General features: G+C 42.7%; 1 protein-coding gene across 1 annotated transcript; it reads left to right on the forward strand.

Annotated features, from left to right (window-relative positions):
• The first annotated feature begins 964 nt into the window (after positions 1 to 964).
• On the forward strand, positions 965 to 15808 carry LOC146183605 (uncharacterized). The gene is made up of 7 exons (XM_084608383.1): positions 965 to 1157; positions 1252 to 1337; positions 3164 to 3296; positions 6443 to 6511; positions 8919 to 8947; positions 11227 to 11458; positions 15561 to 15808. The coding sequence occupies exons 1-7, from the start codon at positions 965 to 967 to the stop codon at positions 15659 to 15661; spliced, it is 843 nt and encodes a 280-aa protein (XP_084464509.1). The 3' UTR covers positions 15662 to 15808.
• Positions 15809 to 20407: the final 4599 nt, after the last annotated feature.

Genomic DNA, 20407 nt, shown 5'->3' on the forward strand with positions numbered 1-20407 from the left:
GGTACATATATATCGTCACACACGCTTGTTGAATACGCGCCCGTTTATGGAGGTCTGCGGTGTAAGTGCAGGTGGTCAGCAAGATTTCAGCTAGATGCATAGGGCTGCCTTTGAGGGGGCCACGGTTTGCTGAACAGCTAGTGTAGTAAAGTTTTAGCATTCATGGAAGTTGTATCCATTTCAGAGAACATGTAGCTCATTCCTGTACTAGCTTCAAAACTGGCAATTATTAGCAAAAACCACTCGGCAGAACCAAGAACCTTCAAATCATCTGTACAGTGTTCTGCAACTTTATCGAAACCGGTCGAGGCGGGAAAATTTTCCAAGACGGTTCCGATAAAGTTGCAGAACGCTGTATATATCATCTCTGAGAAGTGTATATGCCATATTAATTAATCCAAGACATTTTCTTTGTTGTCGCCAGACTGTCGCCGTTTTATTTATCGCTCTTTTAAAAGCTTTAATGTTATCGCTCGATCAATTTTCCCAATCCAAAAGTGCCGCGGAAGCGACACGCAGTTAAGGATGCGTAATATTTATACCGGGAAAACGCATATGAGGCGATGATGGTGGTAAGGCAGTGGTAAAGTCGCAGTACAGTATTCTAACCACTGTAACAGTGACGTAGGACGGAGTAGTAGTGGTAAACACATTTATCGCACTAATCCGGACTTTCAGAACCTAACATAACCGTTCGCGTGGTGCTGTCATCAACGAGTTAATACGGCTGTCATAGTTATTAGCATTAATAAGCCTATGATAAGCCGTTCAAATCCAACGAATCCGACTCAAGCCAAGCACCCAAGAAGGACCCATCCTACCCAAGTCGGCCAAGGCCAAGACAAGACAAGACCTTGGCTACCACGCGCGTTTGTATTTGCACGTGTGGAGTCCCGAGAAGTGGCACGTGTTCTGCTTGTCATAGCCTCCTCGTGCTTGTAAGCTCAGCAAAAGCGGCAAGAAAATGCTTTACGCCCTAGTTCAGTGGGTAAAAACTGGCGGCGCCGCGGTTTTTGACGTTGTTTCTGTTCGCGATATTGTAGAAACAAAAATCACGGCGTTGATCATCCAAAATCCCAAAGACTCGGGTGTAGTGAACGCTAATGTCAACGTCCGCTGGCGCGGGGAAAAACACGCCGCGAAGATAATCGCTGTCGGTAAGTTTGCTTCAATTTTTACAGAACTAGCTAGAGCAGTGCCTTGGATGCTGTAAGTTTGCGTTTTTTTTTAATTTTGTTTTGTTTTGGACAGGCACACACACTCAGATGGAGAAGAAGTGCCGGCAGCAGTTAAAACGTGTTGAAACGTGTGATGGGTTGGCGGAGGCCAGCGACGAGGTAAATATGCCCTTTGTGTGCTCCGAACTTATTATTTTACTACAAGTTCAGAAGCGGCAGTGTGACGGGGATGGTTATGTCGGCCATGTGCATATCTTTATCTCTTTGCTGCTTTTGCGATGCATGTTGTCCATTGAAGCTGGAATGAACTCTTCAGCTTACAAAAAAGACGCTCCATCAGCTTTATATTTGGCAATGATGGCTCTAGAACGAAGGCACGTAGGCATACTATTTGCGCTGACAACTGCACTGTACCATTTACAGAGCAGCCCAGCCAATATTTTACTTTGTTTGCTCTGCAGACAGCGCAGGACGCATTGCCGTGCTCAAGTTCATAAATTTTGACTGCACACTTCCCCTCAGTAATCAATAATTCCATTTGCTGTCACAACTAGGCAGACATTTTATGGACCGCGTGCCCTCGATAGCCACATTTTGATGCAAGTGAAATAAAAACATACGTGTACTGTGCGATATCAGTGCACGTTAGAGGCCCTCATGTGGTCTAAATTAATCCGGTGCACCACAATGGCATTCCTCATATTTTATGTGTCGCTTTGGAACCTGCTGAACCCTTTATATTTATATATCTCTTAGCTGAAACCTTTCATGTAGTGTGAAATTTCGTACAGTACTGTGACCCGCAACAGTTTGTGGGATCTGCAATGTAAGGCTGACGGCACTTTTGCACAAGGCGCGTTTTGCGCATGTATGTGCTTTCTTCCCTATCAGGCATATCACTTCGTTCACATCAACGGGATGTTTTTCAACAATCGCGGCAGGCGTTGAGAGCCCTGCGTTTTCCGCGCGTCTGGTTCGCCTGCTGCGATGGGTGACGCAGCTGCTGAGCTTTATTATTGCGATGCACAAATGTTGCATGGATAACTGTTGCCTTCCAAGAGCTGTTGCATGTTGAATATGGACATATCAGCTTTTTCTGCATTTCTATTGGGTGCTTCTTGTTCACATTTGCAAATGCCTTGGTACAACTTTGTCTTCAAAATGGGAACTGTGTGCATAATATGAAACATTTAACATCTGGGGCCACAGTACAGGTTCGGGGCTGCATGCATTCTGCAGCTAAGCATTATGATGCAAAATAGAATGGCAGTAGTCGAAATGGTTTTATGTCGGAATGCGGAAAGGAGCCTTGTTTCATGCAGCAAAAGAAAATGGCAATAAGTAAATGAGGCATATCACTAGTTCTGTTTTTTTTTTTTTTTTTTTTTTTTTTTTGTAAAAGGGTCACATGCTCTTGAGCTGAGTTGAAAAGAAGGTAGAATAAATTTCCTGCTTGGCCAGCTTCTCTCCTGAAAGATAACATATATTCAGAAGGGTGATGGATTGGGCTAGTTGGTGCTGGTGTGACATATTTTAAAGTGTTTAAAGTGCTAAAGCAACACAGACAGAGAAGTGAACATACTTGTTGTTCTGGCACTTCGAAATATGTCATAACATATTCCGGCAACATTGCGCACCATGCAAAAGGCTGAGGGGAGCTTCATCGTTCATCGCACTAGCAAAAGCAGATGCGTGGCAACGGTCACGAGCTGCATCAGCGGCTGCTGCAACTGTCAGCCACGGCGAAGCGAGTGACAAGACATAGGCATATCTTTTCGCTTGCTTCGCTGTGACTTTGACGCTATCAGGCGATAGCAAAAAAAGGACAGGCATGCGCAAAGGGCACTTGGCGCACAATTTCTGTGAGCCTTGACAGCAGATGGCACAGCAATGCAATTTTGCTTTGCTCTGACGTGCGTTGCAGATCCTGCAAACTGGTAGCAGTGCAAAGATTTTACTAACAGCAATATTAACTTTCTTTGAAGGGCTGCGAGAACTGTGTCTCATTGGGCATAGAGAATTCAGATCTCAAAGAGCAGGTGGCACTCCTGCAAGAGGAGAACAAGAGGCTGAAGTCAACAATTGACTTTATTACAACGCAAAAAGAAAGTATTGAAGGTGAGTGACTTTAGTAGTGTTATTGCATATAACAAAAAGCCGAGGGCTTGGAGAGTTTCTTAGGTTTAAGGTAGCTGGTTTTGTACTTATCAGGTGCGTTTCCTTGAACTGCAGGTAACATACTTTACACAGACTAGAAATGGATTTGCAGTTCATGTGCACACTGCCAGCTAAAGGTTTATTCTTCTGCTGTTGTAAAGAAAGGATGTCAAAGGAAGAAAACACTCGAAAAGAGGGGATTGGCATGATACCTCATGGAAAGGTAAAGAGCATTGGTAACCATGCAATACAAGTGAAAGGAGGGGGATTTTTTTTTTTTTCCAACTTTCCGAGTCCATTAATGCATGTATGTGGTTGCTCTGTGCTGTCTCAGAAGCTGTTGCGAAAGGCAGGGGTATGACCTGGCCCAATCATGGTGCCACTCACTCCTGTATACTGTAATACATAGTTATGCTCCAAGGGGGGGGGGGGCAAAAGGCATGCAGGGGCATCATCTTGTATAAAGGCTGTAACCTTTGTAAATTTGACTTATTCGCTATTATGGTTTCTTCAAAGCTGTCCTCTGAACCAAATCGTGTGCAGTAAGGTATAAGGTTGCATTCTCTTTGCTCCTTGGTCACTTGTTCATGCAGCACCTACTGCCTGGTGTAGGACTTGCCTCCCAAAAATGGGTTTCAGGCAGTTTCTTTCTTTTTTTTTTCTTCTTCGATTTGCTGATCATTTGTTAGGAGCTGGTATGGCTATTATCCCTTACTGAATGTTTACAATTTGTGTGCAGTACTATGCATGTAGGGTGAAACTATGGACTGGTTCCTTCTCTGTTGCGGTTGCTTGCCCACCCTTTTGGGACACAAGCTTCAAGCAGCCGAAACCAGAGGGCCTGTTGGGTGCTCATACCTGTACAGCCTTTCTGCAAACCTTTCTTGTATGGGTGAAAGCAGCTTGAAGAGACTGTATCCAGACATGAGTCAGTGGGCATTAAGGGAAAAGAGGAAGGGCTCATCTATGGTATGCCATGCATGCATCTTATTTAAAGCAACTTGAAAAAAAAAAAAATAATAATGGTAAGGGATTTGACATAACCATCATGCTGTCAGATTCAAAGCACCTCATGAGACTATGAAGGAACATAAATGTGACTAGCAGACATGTTGAGCTTTGTGGAGTGCTCATTAGGGCTTGGCTACAATATTCACATTTTTTGCATGAACTTATGTGTCAGGCAGTTAGGGCATTGCAAAAATGATTGGCTAAAGGAGCAGAGAAATGCATGCCCGGTATTGCATGCTCCAGGTAACCTTCCATTGTCCTTGTCACAGTGTTCCAAGGCCAGCTTCGAATCTGTTGTTCTGGATAAAATATGCTACAACTTCTATTACAAGATAGAAATGTCTGTAGTTGCTGCACTGAGTCCTTGAAGGTCCATGATATAGGTTGAAAGGATAGGTTGCACGTGACTTTGAAAAAAAAACAAAAAAAAACTGAGGTGATTAATTGGAACTCTCAATGTGATACAAAATTTTAGTCCAGAAACCACCTTGAAAGCAGCCTTTGGCAGAATAGTTTAGAAATGGTAGTTTTCCAAACAGTTGTGATCTTGCAAAAAGTACAAACTGAGAAAAGTGAGTTCAGAACACACTCTTCAAGTTTAAGGCCTGAATTAATAGATCAGGGTGGCCTGGTACATACATTGGGCTGTCCTTTTGAACAGGACACCACTATGTAGTAATTGCGTTTAGTTGCTTTTTTTTCCTCAGATTTATAGCTGTTCAGCGTCCTTGTCTGTGCTCGTGAAATTCTTTGCTTGCTTGGTTGCGGGGCGTGCATCTTTATTTAGGCTCCCTATTGTATCATCGGCTTGATGAGCACTTTGGTTAGCCAGGCTCCCATTGGTTTGAGAACAGTTTTCGAGGGTTACATGCCTCGTTTTAGTTTAAAAAAAAAAAAGGGAGCTTCTATTTCGGTTTTTCAGCCAATCTGCTATTACCAAAGCCTAAAATATGCCTCCTCTTCCTGCTTTTTCTTTTAACTCTCTGCTTCATTCGCGATTACAGGGCAGTTTTGGCCCGAGAGCGCGAAGAATAATTCTAACTTGGCGATACACTCTGCGTTCAGCTCTTTGCCCGCTATGCGGCTGCGTCTTGAAATCAGTGCTCATAGGCCTTTTGGTGGTGAGTGCACACCACCTCGCAAAAAAAAAATAATTTTAATTTTTTTTACTGCGCAGATGATAACCAAACTTAGGGAGAAGTTTCTTAATCCAAAACATCAAAAATTTAAAAACTTTTTTTTTTTTTTGAAAATTATGATTTTAGCCCAGTGTCCCCCCTTAAGTTGGTGTCACTAACACCAAATATACTGGCGATCAAAAATTCATTCTTGCCTGAGCTGCAGCTAAAGTCTGCAGTGAAGCTCCATTCACATTCAGATCCATTGTACAGAATTCTTCCATTAAGAACCTTAATGCAAAAAGAATGAAATGCTCTAAAATTTTAATGCCTTTAGCTAGTTTAATAAAATCAAACATTAAAAAGTTGATTTTGTTTACTATATGTTGCATAGATGAACTAACTTGCTCGAGTGAGTGAAGAAGGTAATGTGAATATAGCTTTTTTGATTATTATATTCTTGCTTTTGACATAATCGGGTGATAAATTTAAGCCATTTCCTTCATTTTGTGGCTCGTATAGATGTCTGCAACAAAACATAAAACAAATGTCACTGCCCACTGAGTTCCACAGAAAACCTAAGTTTTGGAGCTGCAGGCAATAAACAAGGGGCGGTAATACACATGAGCATTCATATCCAGTGTTGCTGTTACCCAGCAAGTGGGCAGGAAGATGAGATTCTTAACACAAATTAGAGTGAACAATTGGAAAGAGATGCACAGTCTGTTAGCCACCGTTTCAACAAAAGGACTTGTTTTCATATTTGGGTGAAAGGAAATCATCATTGAAATGCTGGCTAGTGGATGGACACTCCGTTCACATCTTTTATTATGTGCTCATTGCTATGTCCTTTAGCAAAACTTATAAATTGGTAAAATTGGTAGTAACTAAGTGCACGAGCCTGCCACGCTGCTTTAATGCAGAATACATTTACTTTTCTTGGGTGTTTTACTTTCGTATCCTTTTTTCGTTTCTCAGAATGCACAGAAGCCATCAGAGACATTCGGCTCCTGTATGGAGAGCTGCAGGCAGCTGGAACTCTAAGGTGTGGCGGAGGTGAAACACAGGTGCGTAATTGTTGTTGTGCATTTGTAAAGCAATGGGGAGATCTGAAAAGTGTATAAAGAAAATTTTTGCTTTGACTGGAGCAGCTGCAGGTGTTTTATGTAGCATTCATGCCACAAGCTTACTGCAGCAAGATTTTAACTGTTTGGCAGCATTTTGACCTGTGCACGGCAGTGTGTTATCAAATATATATGGCTTTTCAGAAGTGGTGCAAAGTAAGGGTGGTATGTGTAGTTGCTCCATCCATTTAGTTGTATGGTAGCAGTGTGCCCAAGAGCCTGAACGCACAGTATACTTGATGACATTTTCTGGCAGTGGAGTGCAAGATGCGTAGCCAAAACATGCCCCTGGTTAATACATAGTGGAATATATACTCTCTTTGCAGTTCTTAGTTTTCTCCTATATTGTGGTATGTTGACATCTGTTATTCGAGACATATTTTGAATATAACTCAACCTTAAATGCTAGAGAGTTGAGGACAGAAGCTTCCTTGATTACAAGGAATTTGCTAGGCGTATCTGGTTGCAAGAGCCTCCTATTGATGGTGCCAGCTACACCGGAGTGAGGCAGCTGTGAGGAGAACAGAATGCCTGGCAGCCAGGTGCACTGTGGTGCAGCCAAACTGTTTGGCCAAATGATAGTTATGGAGTGCCAATATCAGCTTTTGCAGAGTATATTATCGCCAGTGTCATTTTTACTTGACTGCAAAGCGCTTTCTCGTAAAAATTGGAATATGTTGCTGTGTATTGCTGTGATTTACTTGGGTGGGGATCAGGACAAGTCGAGTAAGCCTGGTATGGTGCTACATGTGTTTAACGTTCCAAAGGTTATAAGGGTGCGGGTACAGTGCACTTCACTTATAATGATATTGAGAAAACCGGTAAATCCAATCGCTAACCAGTTATTATTATATCTGGACTGAAAAAAAAAAAAAAGCACACACCCACGTATCTATCTTCCCATGCATGTAGGCTTGCCTACTTACTAGCGATAAGCAAATCGGGTTGAACGACGCTAATCGTAAAAAGCACTGAACACTTTATTACAGTAATATCAATAGCCATAAAATAACTTAAGCATACTCAAAAAAGTAGGAATTGACAGTCACTTGAGCAGCAGCTGAAGCTTGACAATCGCTGTGAGCACTGCTTCCAGTAGCGCATACGCTGGCAGCAGTAGTTTTTGCGTGCATGAAACCGATTAGCGACTGGATGAGTTGCAGGACATCGCCTGCCTTGATGGCTGTTAAAATCGTAGAGTGCGAATGCCCGTATTTTTTGAAGAGGCTTCCAATTTTGAAACCCTGTCAGAAATCGCAATGAATCTGCCGTTTCATGTTGTATCATGCTGTGAATGGGGTTGGCGCCATTTTCCACGGAGGCACAATCGGCGATGGTGATATGGCCACACCCTTTGCGCTGCAACAGGCAGCGTCTGCAATGATGATAGTGCCCATTTCCTAACCACACGCAGTTACGCTCTTGGATTTTTCCACGACAGTCCGATTTCGCCGCATATGTCGAGTTGTCACGTCATTCTCTCCCTAGTCCATTTTTTATTAAACATTCAGACAAATTTGCGTCGTAAACGTCACCTGGGCGGCGATAAAGCTGTCGCTGTATCCAGTGTACTGCCGATGATCGTTATATCTGGTTTATTTTTACATTGGACTAATGGGAAAATTGATAAATCTGAAGAATTTTATCGTTATAAGTGATATAGATAAGTGGATTGCACAGTATTACAAAGCTCTGAATCAATTTTAATTGCCTGGGTTCCTTATTGTTCTGACATTGCACAGTGCAAAGGTTTCTTTCATTTTGCCTTTATCGAAATGCAGCCACTGTGGTTAAGATTACATCCTGTGTCAGCAGTGTGCCAAGCGCTTTAACCATTGGGCACCTGCCTGCTTTGGGTCTGATTGGCAGTAATCATGTTTGCTCAGTCTTATGCTGGGTGCAGTGACATGTGCTATCAGCGGTTAAAGTAAATTGAATGCAAAAATTGCTTCGAGGTGTTTTCTGTGAATAACAAAGACCAATTTTAAGGGCAATAGCATTAGATGTTTATTTGTAATCAAGGAATTAATTTTCATTAACATCCATCAAAGTGCAGCCATGCAGTCATTGAGGAAAGCTAACAGCTTGCACAGAAATTTCATAGTCTGAGGAAAAATTTGTTATAGTCTACCACTTTAGTGGAGAAGTCACTTTGCCAAATGAGCTAACATATAATAGAGCAAGGCTAAATTAATCGACAACTTGATACTGGGACACTCCCAACAATTTGCCTGATGTCTCTCAATAAGCTGCCTCTGCCCATGCATGAATGGTTTTTGTGAAACCTGCAGCTGCATAATCGCCCGTGTGACCATCACCTGCCACACTAGCACCGTCTGCATCATCGGCTCAAGCCAAAGTAGCTGTGTCTGGTTACATTTGTAGTGCAAAGTGTAAAGTTTAATTCTCATGTCTTTGAAGTCATGGTGCTATCGAAGCCTGAGAGATACTTGCAGTCCTTGCAATCTTATGTCTGAATTTCTGTGCTTTATGACAGCGAGAAAAGGCAAACATTTTGCATTTAGCGCAGGATGTGGAGATGCCAGCATGTCTCAAGGCAGCAAAGGTGATCGCAAATTGAAACTAGAGCTTAATTTTATTCATAAATGTGCAACACAACCCTCCAATAGCTGCTGCTGGAATGAAGGGCCATCAGTTTCGGAACATGTGTTGAGTGGAACTACTCTGACAGATTTTTTGAAACTAGCAGTCTGCTACTGCAACATCTGTGCAAAAGGACTCATTCGACACTGCCTGAAAGTTTAGTGAAACTTTCCTTCACCTTATGTTTGCAAGAATAAATTCTAAGGGTGCAAATAATCTTTATAATTCAATGATATAATTTTTTGCTTGTATCCTACTAGAGCTGCTTCTTCACACACACTTCCATCGCCTTGTCCTTTGACACTTTTGGTCATGGAGTCCATTGATTGGCTTTTTCTTTTCTACTGTCTTGTCAGTATTGCCTGCTTGAACAAAAATGCCGATCTAAGCTGTAGTTTGAAGTCTTATGTCTCAGTTGCTTTTTTTCATGTATACGGCCTATTTATATTTACTCAAACGTCTTATGCCCCGCCGGGGTGGTGCAGTTGTTACGGCGCCCGACTACTGTTCCCAAGGATGCGGGATCGAAGGCGTCCGCTTTTCAATAGAGACAAAAAGCAAGACGCCCGTGTGCTGCGCAATGTCAGTGCACGTTAAAGAACCCCAGGTGGTCGAAATTTCCGGAGTTCTCCACTGCGGCGTCTCTCATAGCCTGAGTCGCTTTGGGACGTTATACCCCACGAACCCGTTGCAGGGCCCCTTTAATGCTGCTGTCAGCAATAGTTTGCCATTTTTAGCCTTTACCAATAGGGTAAACCATTACTGCTTTGCTAGGTTTCAAGAAGTACAGTCGAACCTTGATATAACGAACCGCACTGTAGTGAAATTCGCAATGTGATGCATTTTTTATTTCCCAATCTCTGCTATATTGAAAACCATGTGTTTTCTTTTTTTTTTTTTGCGATATTATGAAGTAATCTTATGCCGCACTTTTGACTGAACAAAGTCCTCGCGCATTGCATGCATCAGCAGTCACTTTGACAATCGGATGAGAACGTAAACTTTAGCTGAGATACATCACATTTTGCATTTCCCCGACATCGGCATCAGTTTGAGGGGTGGGTTCAATAGGTGAGAATAAGTAGACATTTTTTTACGACAGTTGTCTATCCTTCCACCCTTCATTCGTCAAAGAAAGCATGCAGTCAGCCACGATAATGATGCGGGCTTTTAGCATCATTCGCTTCAAATGCTTCAATGATTTTATGGCAGTGGACAGTGCCTACCCCAATCGCTGCGTGATAAAGGGAAGGCAAGGCCCATCCTGCATGGCGCAAGAAAGGGATGGACGCACTAACGATTAGCTTTTTTTTAAATTTGTTGGCAGCAAAAATTGCAGGCAAGTTCATTACATATGTAAATATGATACGCATACGTGAGGCCTGAACAATTGCCATGCAAAGGTAGCTGTTCTAGCATGGGTGATGCTTTCACTCTTTGCTCACATGAAAAAAAAAAAAATAATGTGTTTGCATCAGTTTGCTACCACTCATTATCCTCTGGATGTACAAAACATCTGGTTAACGCTATTATGGCTATAATCTCTTGCTTACTTCCTGAATTCGTAATTTAAAAGTTCCCATCTACTAGCAGTGTTCCACTAACCTGTTACTTTATTTGGGCAGCCAGAGCATGGGAACCTCGACGTAACAAAATTCGCAATTTAACGATATTTTCGGCTGCAAATAAGCCTTCGTTATATCAAGGTTCGACTGTACTGGAATTCACTTCAGTAGTCCATAAACTTTTCCAGCTGATGGTGCCTAATGTGCAGTGTTTTAAATGAGTATATTATTCAGCTATGCTTTTATAGTGCCCTTTTCTATGCATTTAAAATTCAATGAACTGCAATCAGTATACTTCAGAAAAGAAAATATTTGTTAGATGTTTAGGAAATTGGCTAAAGAGAAGCAAAATAAATATGAAGTCTGATCTCGTTGTTCAGAATGTTCAGGTGGAAGACTTCGAAGTTATGCACTCAAAAAGTTCAGGGAATTTTTTTATAAATGGTTTGTATACAAAATGCAGGACGAGAACACCGAAGACCTCGAAGATATTGGGGGATATATGATCTCCAGGTCGGTCCTGAAAATGCTGGATATGGGGCCATTGAAAACACCCAGCACCTATGCCCGCGACCTGCTGAGGCAGGTGTTTTCACCAGCAGAACTTGTGGGCAAGTCGATAAGCGGGAGACAGTCAAACGCCCACAGAGATAAGGAGGCGAAGCCGCAACTTGATCCGGTGCGCGTGAATGCCGTATTGAGTAAGTATTTGTGCAACTTTCCACAGTATAAAGCTTGAGGTTTAAATGCAAGAGATGTGGTAAGAATCTTGAGCATTGTGACCAGTGTAGATGGGAGGGGTCAGTGGATAGTGCTGGTGGCATGATTTTGTTGAATGAGCCATGCCAGAATGCCCCATCTAGCTGCAAAAGTGTACAGTCTCGGTCGATTTGGCGGAAAATAAGGGCTGCATTGTCAACCTGCAATTTTGCCGATGGCCCATCCAGTCACTGATAAGCAACTCCAATCCTATTTCGCAATGCGTTTATACAACCTTTGAGTACTATCCGACAGCACAGTAGCGAGTGTACTGCAACTGCAGCCTTGTCCCGTTATTGCAGTATCGTGTTTGGTATGTTAAGTGGGGTGCGGAAAGGCATGGCTCTAGCTGCGTCGTGACGTCAGACGAGTTCAGATTGCCTGCAACACCAGATGCTGTGAGCTTACTACAACGACCAGTGTAGAAGTGAGGGCAGTGGACGACAGAGCTCTGGCTGAGCGCCACATCCTGGTCATAGCTAGTGATATTTTTTGCATTGAAGCCACTAGCCGATGAAATTGTGGAATTTATCAGCGCTGTAGTAAACGGTCTGCTTTAGAACCGCTTTACTGTCAATCTCATTGTCTCATAATTAGAAAAGATTAATTGTGGTGCCACCTTAGCAGAGCAACTAACATGTACAAGACCGGGACTCGCCTTGCTTGTATTACATTTATCATTCCTTTCAACTTCTTAGCATGGGTCAGCAATCCTCTAAGGGTTCATTGCTTACATTTTGTTTTCTTACAGCTCTCTTCCTTATCTGCTTTCGTAATTTCCCCCCCTTTATTTTTGGCCTTTTTTTTTTTTTTTTTCATTTCTCTCATTTTTTGTGTTCGCATTGAAGTTTCTTGCGGCAGACTTGCTAGCTTGCGCGCTGTAACTGAGATGCCTTTAATCCCTTTGGCCTGTAACTCACTTTTTCTCATGTCTGATTTTAAACTTAATGTTTACTTTGCGTTTTGTTTTTTTACTGTGTTTGCTTTTGTGGACAGGTTGATTGCTGTCACAGCTTCGAAATGGGCTTATTTTGAACTGCCCTTCTGCGAAGAAAGCAGTGAATTTTGCAGGCAATATAAGATTTCTTACGAGTATTGTGTGCAAGATAATGTCCTGTGATTAAGGTTGACAGCCACGCTAAATACAAAAGAAGTGTATATTCTTAGCTTCTATATTCTTTATTTACTGCCCGAGTTTCAAAGTTAGCCACTTTGGTTCTATGGTTCACACTCTCTTTTATTGCAATCACATGGCCTGCTGTGTAAAATGGTTATTCACAGTCGAACCCGGATATATCGAACTAGAAGGGGATCACGAAATAGTTCGATATATCGATAATTCGGTATACAGAAATTGTCTTGAGACGCCGCTTGCAATCGTGGAAAATGGTACCGTATTTGTCACGTAATCAACCCACTCCCAGTCCTCTACTTTTACCCCGAGAATTTGAAAGAAAAAAAAAAAAGCGTTAGTCGGTGGCACGTCCCTGCATTTTGGCTGGCAGCGTGCCAAGGTGCTGTTCAGCAATAACGACACAGCGTGTTTATCTTTTGACTATACTTTTGGTGCTAGCTCCTGTGGTGGCTGGAAGCGAACTTGGGGAAGTGCCCGTGATGGCTTGATTGCACAAACGTGGTTCCTTTATCACGCTGCGCTTGGGGCAGGGCATAGTCCACTGCCACAAATCATTGGAAAGTGTGATAGCTGCAAATGCCAACGATGCTGCTGACCGCGTACGCTTGTTGATTCATAGCTGCATGAATGGACGACTCGCAAAAAAAAGAATGCACTTAACGCCTGCAGCCACCATAGCTTAAGCTACGGCGCTCGTTCACCACGACTACAGAGATGGACGATTCTGGCAAAAAAAAAATACCTGCCGTTTCTTAACGCCCACAGCCGCCACTATGCTGCACTTTCAGAAAGACGACACAAGACTTTCATTGCACATCACCCACCGCATGGAGGGCTAGTCGGGCGCACACGGTAGGCGCCCAATATTCTGTCTGCCACGGGCTGAGCTGGCTTCTGGGCACATGTGTAGCGTGTGCTGCTGCAAATGAAGACCAAGAAAGAAAGAGGAAGGGGAGAAAGTTCGGAACAAGAATGGGCACACCCTTGCATTTCGTTTTATCGTGTTGTTTCCCTTCTTCCGAACACCACGGCTGCATCTGCTCCGTACCGGCATTTTGCCAAACCGGTTCCCTATGGTTCCTTCACGCACATGCTGGCGCGCAGCAAACAATAACCACAGATGCGCACGCCTGTGGGGAAAGGGTGCAGCGTTGCTCTAGATCAGTCGTCTCTTTCCTTCCGCGCGTGGCTTGGAAAACGGGCAAGTGCAATGGGATCGTCTCTTAGGGAGGCGCACCTTCTGGCGCGGAGTTGGATGTACGACGCAACTTTCCTATGCTTTCACATGGGAATTTCAAGGAGATATTCCGTGAGTTCGATATAACCAAAACTCAAATTATCTGGGTTCGATATATCCAGGTTCGACTGTATATGTAGGGGCCAAATTCCCTAAAGAATTCTAGCCAGAGCCGGTAAATGTGACCTTCGCTAGATTTCCTTTGGCCCACATTCATATATATGGTCTGCTATTCACATCTTTGCATTTTTATGCTGAAAGTAATGTTTTTTGCTGATAAAGTACTCTAGATTTGGATTTGACTTTTCCTGAACTGGAGATTTTCTTGATTCAAAAATTTGTCCAAATTCCACTTCAGATGCCTGAGTGGGTGTTTTCTTTGTGATGATGCATAAGGCATTATTATACATGGATTATCATGTCATATTCCTCTACGACATCTTCTTAATTTTTTATAAAACTTCTTTCTCGTGCTGTTTAGATTCCAGCTTCAACAGCCTATGACTGATGTCAACGAGTACATGCTAAAGCCAGCCCGTTTCGTTTTAAGAGATGGAATGACAACAAATGTAGAAGCAATGATTATATACAGCTTTTTCATGCCTCTTGTAGCCTACAAGTGCACAATGATGTTGTAGTCATCATTGGGCTGTTGAAACAAACTGTATAACAGAAGAACTCAATTATAAATGATTTAGCGGTCATGGTGCATATTACTTGGTAATTCATGCATTGTAGTGCCTTCCGCATCCTCACAGAGAAGAAAAGCCTCCGAAATTAGGTGTTTATACTCCTTTAAAGGGCCACTGTCCAAGGAAGAACCTTTTAAGCGAAGGAGCCCAGTGTTTTGATCAGGTACCGGAGATAGTCTGTGCAAAATGCTACAGTGACACGTACGCCGCACAGCAATGAAAATACAAATCAAAGCTCTCTCATACTCTCCTTCGGGAAGCCAGCTTTCCCGTTCCCTGGGCTGGCCCGCCGAGCCGCAGCTATGACGTATTTGTCGAGAACGACGTCTATTGGTCCGTCTCGCTGTCTGAGGGTGAAGGATGGGTGTCTACCGCTCGCTGCACGCTTTTCCCTCACCACGCCCGGACTAAATCCATTGTGCGCGCTCCCTCGCCCGTTTTTTTTTTTTTCTTTTTTGCGCGTGCGGAATGCCACGTCACACCTCTCGCCAAACGCAGAGGAGGAAGGGGAATTTGTCTTGCGGAGGCTAGACGACCTCGGTCAGGAGAGTGAAAAACCTTTGCGAGGGAACGGAAGGAGAGAAGCACGACAGAATCGGGTGATTGCGGTGGCTGTAACTGTGTTATTAGTTACTCTTTTCAAACACATTTTGCGGCCTTGCGTTCTGGGGGCGAAGTCTCACAGTCACCGGGGAAGAAAATATTTTCGACCGGAGGGTGGACAGTGGGTCTTTAACTAAACCTTGTACTCTACAAGGAAGGAGTTTTATATGAACATAATGTTACAGTGCCAGCTGGAGCACTGCAACAGAATATGACAGTGTAGGATTCAGATAATACTGGGGATGAAATCTGTCTACTTGCATAATGAGAAAAGTGCTTCAATAACCCCCCCCCCCTCTTGTAGTGCTGCAAAGATATGGATTAGTTATGAAATCTTAACATTTTTGTGCAAATTACAAGCATTTTTTTGTTTTCAGAGTACACGTGCAAGAAGTATGGGCTAATAAAAGAGGCGCCCATTCGCCAGTCGCTGTCATCAATGCTGAACAAGCAGAAGCTCGAGACAGAAGCAGCATGAACTCCTTTGATGAATCGTTTTGATTAAATAAAGTTTTGATTTACATCTTCCAATAGCCATTGTACCTTTAACATCAGCCCTAATGCTCTTGTGAAAAAGCAAGCCATCATACCTTAAAACTGCGGTTGTTCGGTCATATAGTCTATAGCCTGGCTACGAAAGAAATGCATAGGCTCAGCCATAGGAAAGTCCTTAGAAAGCCATACTGTTGCCTGTAGACGGCCAAAACAATGAAAAATAAGCTATAGCCTGCAATTGAAACAAATGCAGGCTATCTCTATAGAGAAAAAGGCAGAAAATATTGATTAACTGGCTATAGAAAATGCTTTAGGAGGCATATGACATAACCATACAAAAAGCTAGACACCCATCGCTGTGACTATAGCAAAGGTTAGGCAGCCATAAAAAAAACCTTTAGCTATTTGGGCGAGTCCTCTATAGCCAACCATAAGGAAAAGTTCATAGCTGACCATAGAAAATGCTAAAGACTGCTGTACATAAAAAACCATAAGTCCATAGAAAAGGTTAAAGACTTCCATAGCAAGGACTATAGAAAAAGCTAAAGACTGGCTTAGAAATGGCTATAGATATTTGGGCAGATTTTCTATAGCCGACCATACAAAATATTCTATAGCTGACCTTAAAAAAAGCTATAGCTGACCATAAAAAATGCTAAAGACTGCAGTGCATAGAAAACCATAAGTCCATTGAAAATGTTAAAGACTTCCATAACAAGGACTATAGAAAAAGCTAAAGATGGCCATAGAAACGGCTATAGATATTTTAGCCAATTTTCTATAGCCGACCATACAAAGAATATTCTATAGCTGACCTTAAAAAAAGCTATAGCTGACCATAAAAAATGCTAAAGGCTGCAGTACATAGAAAACCATAAGTCCATTGAAAAGGTTAAAGACTTCCATAGCAAGGACTATAGAAAAAGCTAAAGACTGGCATAGAAATGGCTATAGATATTTGGGCAGATTTTCTATAGCCGACCAAAGAATATTCTATAGCTGACCATAGAAAATGCTAAAGAGTGCAGTACATAGAAAACCATAAGTCCATTGAAAAGGTTAAAGACTTCCATAACAAGGACTATAGAAAAAGCTAAAGATGGCCATAGGAACGGCTATAGATATTTGAGCCAATTTTCTATAGCCGACCATACAAAGAATATTCTATAGCTGACCTTAAAAAAAGCTATAGCTGACCATAAAAAATGCTAAAGACTGCAGTACATAGCAAACCATAAGTCCATTGAAAAGGTTAAAGACTTCCATAGCAAGGACTATAGAAAAAGCTAAAGACTGGCATAGAAATGGCTATAGATATTTGGGCAGATTTTCTATAGCCGACCAAAGAATATTCTATAGCTGACCATAGAAAATGCTAAAGAGTGCAATACATAAAAAACCATAAGTCCATAGAAAAGGCTAAAGACTTCCATAACTGGGACTATAGAAAAAGCTAAAGACAGCCATAGAAACGGCTATAGATATTTGGGCCAATTTTCTATAGCCGACCATACAAAGAATTTTCTATAGCTGACCATAGGAAATTTTTGTATGGGTTCAGTGAAACACATTTCGCTTCACAGTTAGCTTCCACCTGTTAGTAAAGTATGAGTTTAGTTTACGACAGCTATGCGAACTGATCTCCAATTGTATGCCGTTGTTTCTAAGTGTAGATGCCCACCGAGCACTGAGTCAGGCACTGCGCTTTCAAAACCAACTAAGACGCTTAACACTTCGGCATACTGAGTCAATCTCTCATTGACAAATATCTGTGCAACGAAAAGCCGGTGTTAAACCGCTACCACGCGTACTCTTCAGGTGACGCCTTATTCTTCTCTTCATTTCTTTATACATTGTTTGCTTTATTTATGTTCTTCTTGCGCATGCAGTAAGGAACATTGTAATGAATGCCATTAAGGCTGCTCTATTTCGATGCACCGAGTTTAAGGAAACCTATTTATGATATCTGTTTAATAAGGAACGAGAAGCACCTTGCTTGCTACTGACTAATTGTGAGACTGGTAAGAACTCAGTGCTGTCGTCTTTCCAATGTATCCTTTTTTGTAATAAATAAATATTAACATTGTTATCAACGGAACACGCTTTCGTTATCATAGTAAACGAAGCAGCCTGAATAGAGCATGAAAGTCGAAGCTAGCAGCCCGAAACCAGCCGCCTCAAAGGATTTTTCTCACCGCCAGCAGTGATGAAGTGCCCTTAAAATCTGGAGGAGGAGCAAAAGTTCCTCTTTCCAGTGACCAGCATCATAATGTGATGGTACTTGGCCCACGCTGTGTGGTGATGGCGCTCTGGACTCGAAACTGCCAAAGAGCACTCCCCTAAGCATCCCATCCAAGCACTCCTAGACATTGAGCGCCACTTGTCCTGGAATTGACGGAGCGTGCAGAGTGATGACCTAGGGGTCTTATATTGCCGTGTCACAGCATATGCACCGAATGATGCCTGTCTCCGTTCGTTTCGCAAAGATTCGCGGTGTTTTAAATGCGTACAATTCAAACTATCTTCCTTTTTAGGTGGTAGCTGTTAGTGCGTCGAATCGATGAAACATGGCGTCCGACCCAGCACATTCAAATCACTGTGTTCGAACAAGCTGCGCATGCGCGAAAAGAAACAAAAAATAGATATATAACAGTCCCCTAAAATCGTTCGCTTTCTCCTCATTCGACAGCGCTACTATCGTTCTTCGTTGTAGTCATAAGAATGGCCATGGGAATGTTATTGTTTCTCTCGTATTTCAGCTGCTCTCTGCTGTAAACGAAAATAGCTAGTGTATGATAGCGTTAAAGCGATCAACTTGCCGGTTAAGCATTAAGAGACTGGTACAGATTTTGGCAAAGCTTGCATTCCCAGAAATAAAAATTTGTTGAAGAGAGGAAAGGCGCATTGTCTATGCCACTCCTCGGTGAACACCTACACTTAAAACGAAGGGCATAAAATTCGGAGATATGCCGTCGTTTTCAATACATGAAGCAAATTAGCAGGGAGAAAGGTTGCGTCCCAATTTTGATACGACTTCACCTTATATTGTTGTGATGCAAGTAAGGCTTTCACATTAATAGAGACTCTCACTTCTTGCACGCCCCCAGCGGCTTAATAAAGCAATGGGACACGCTCAACTAATTAGGAAAAAAAGTTAGGAGGATACTTAGAAGATCTGGAGGGGAATGGTTAGTTGGACGTTTCGTTAAACGTTTTTTTTTTTGTATCCTTAACTTAACTCGCTGAACCGCTGCCGCAGCTTCGTCGATAGCCGCTCCCTCCCGACAGCCCTGTATCACGCAGGCCTGTATCTCGGTCGAGCGCGAATGCCGCAGCGTCCGCGCTCGTTGCGCTATCGGCCAACAGATCTAGAAACCGGTGACTGCCGCCAGGCGCCGCAGCTGAAGTGTGATCGACTCTGTATATTCCTCTGCATTTGACGTACTTAATGGCATCTCATTCACTTCAACGCCATCGCATCAACGGTTATTCAACGCGAGAAATATAATTATTTTAAATAATGGTGCAACGTCTCTTTGTTCTTGTGTTATTCCGCTATACACATAAGCCCCTAGCAAAAGCATCATTGAGATGCTTAAGCTTAATAAATCAATCACAGGTATGAAAACTCTTGAACTTAAAATTTAGTCTCGGGACGAATGTATATGCAGGGTACAGTAGGAGCCTCACAAAGCACTCTTTTATTTCCATTGAGGAATAGTTCGGCGGTAGTGAATTCGGGTTTATCTTTAATGCAGACTTCTGTTGTATCCGATCAAAATGACGGCGAAGTGAACTATACAACCAAACTTATACAAAAAGGAAATCAATATACCGAGCTGATTATGCAGCAGAAATTCCACATATCATCCCAAATGTCTGCCACACAATATATATCAGAGATTGAGCTGGTTTCAATATCCTTCTGTCCTTTCATTGAGGAGACGAAGGGTGAACGCTTGCCGATCTGATAAATATTCCTGTGCAAATTCCTACGCTGCCATCAAGTGCACCCGCCGCATCTTAGGCTCTTCGCCTAGCCGCAAGGATAAGAAGTGCGTTGATGAAATAAATGTGATTGGCTCATAGAGAACCTTCGCGACATGATTAAAATTACTGGAACATGAGCGGACTACTGGCCGATTTTGCGACCAAAAACTAACGTGATCAGAGATTCGTGCTTTTAAAAAAGATTGCGCCACATAATTAATGAGGCTGACGCGTCATAATAACACCGTACGGTTAACACGTAAGACGGATGGGGCAAATCATGGTTTATTCCGCCATCGAAAGCAATCAAAGGGGCCACATATGCAATGTCATTAAGAAACAAAGAACAATATGGGAGCGATTCCGCTTTGCTCTACGTCATCTCCCTCTCACAACTTTTATATCCACTCATCCCCTTCCCTCAGTGCAGGGTAGCAAACCGGTTGCTTTGACTGGTTAACCTCCCTGCCTTTCCTCCTCACCTTCTTTCTCCTCCTCCTCCTCTACGTCATCATACACACTCCCGCACGGCTTAATTGTCCTCCACCCTATGCCAGTCAAGAACACTGTCTTTTCTCCTGCTCCGTTGCAGTTCAGTTCTCACGATTTCCCCACCCTTCTCGCTCAACGTGTTGGGACTGGTTAGCCTCGAACCAGATGAAGAACCTATTTACCTTGGTGACCTGGCTCGGGACATTGTCAACACTTCATAGTGCGGCTCATTGAAGGTTTTCTTCCT

Source organism: Amblyomma maculatum, chromosome 7, assembly GCF_055883805.1.
Source record: "Amblyomma maculatum isolate TAMU_Amacu chromosome 7, ASM5588380v1, whole genome shotgun sequence".
Classification (NCBI taxonomy): domain Eukaryota; kingdom Metazoa; phylum Arthropoda; class Arachnida; order Ixodida; family Ixodidae; genus Amblyomma; species Amblyomma maculatum.

What these genes read in the sequence shown, in the direction of transcription:
- LOC146183605 (XM_084608383.1), top strand. Translation starts at nt 965, where the DNA reads ATGCTTTACGCCCTAGTTCAGTGGGTAAAAACTGGCGGCGCCGCGGTT. An exon ending in TGGCGGAGGCCAGCGACGAG is followed by an intron (nt 1,338 to 3,163) that starts GTAAATATGCCC and finishes CTTTCTTTGAAG; the next exon opens with GGCTGCGAGAACTGTGTCTC. An exon ending in GGCAGCTGGAACTCTAAGGT is followed by an intron (nt 6,512 to 8,918) that starts GTGGCGGAGGTG and finishes CTGCCACACTAG; the next exon opens with CACCGTCTGCATCATCGGCT.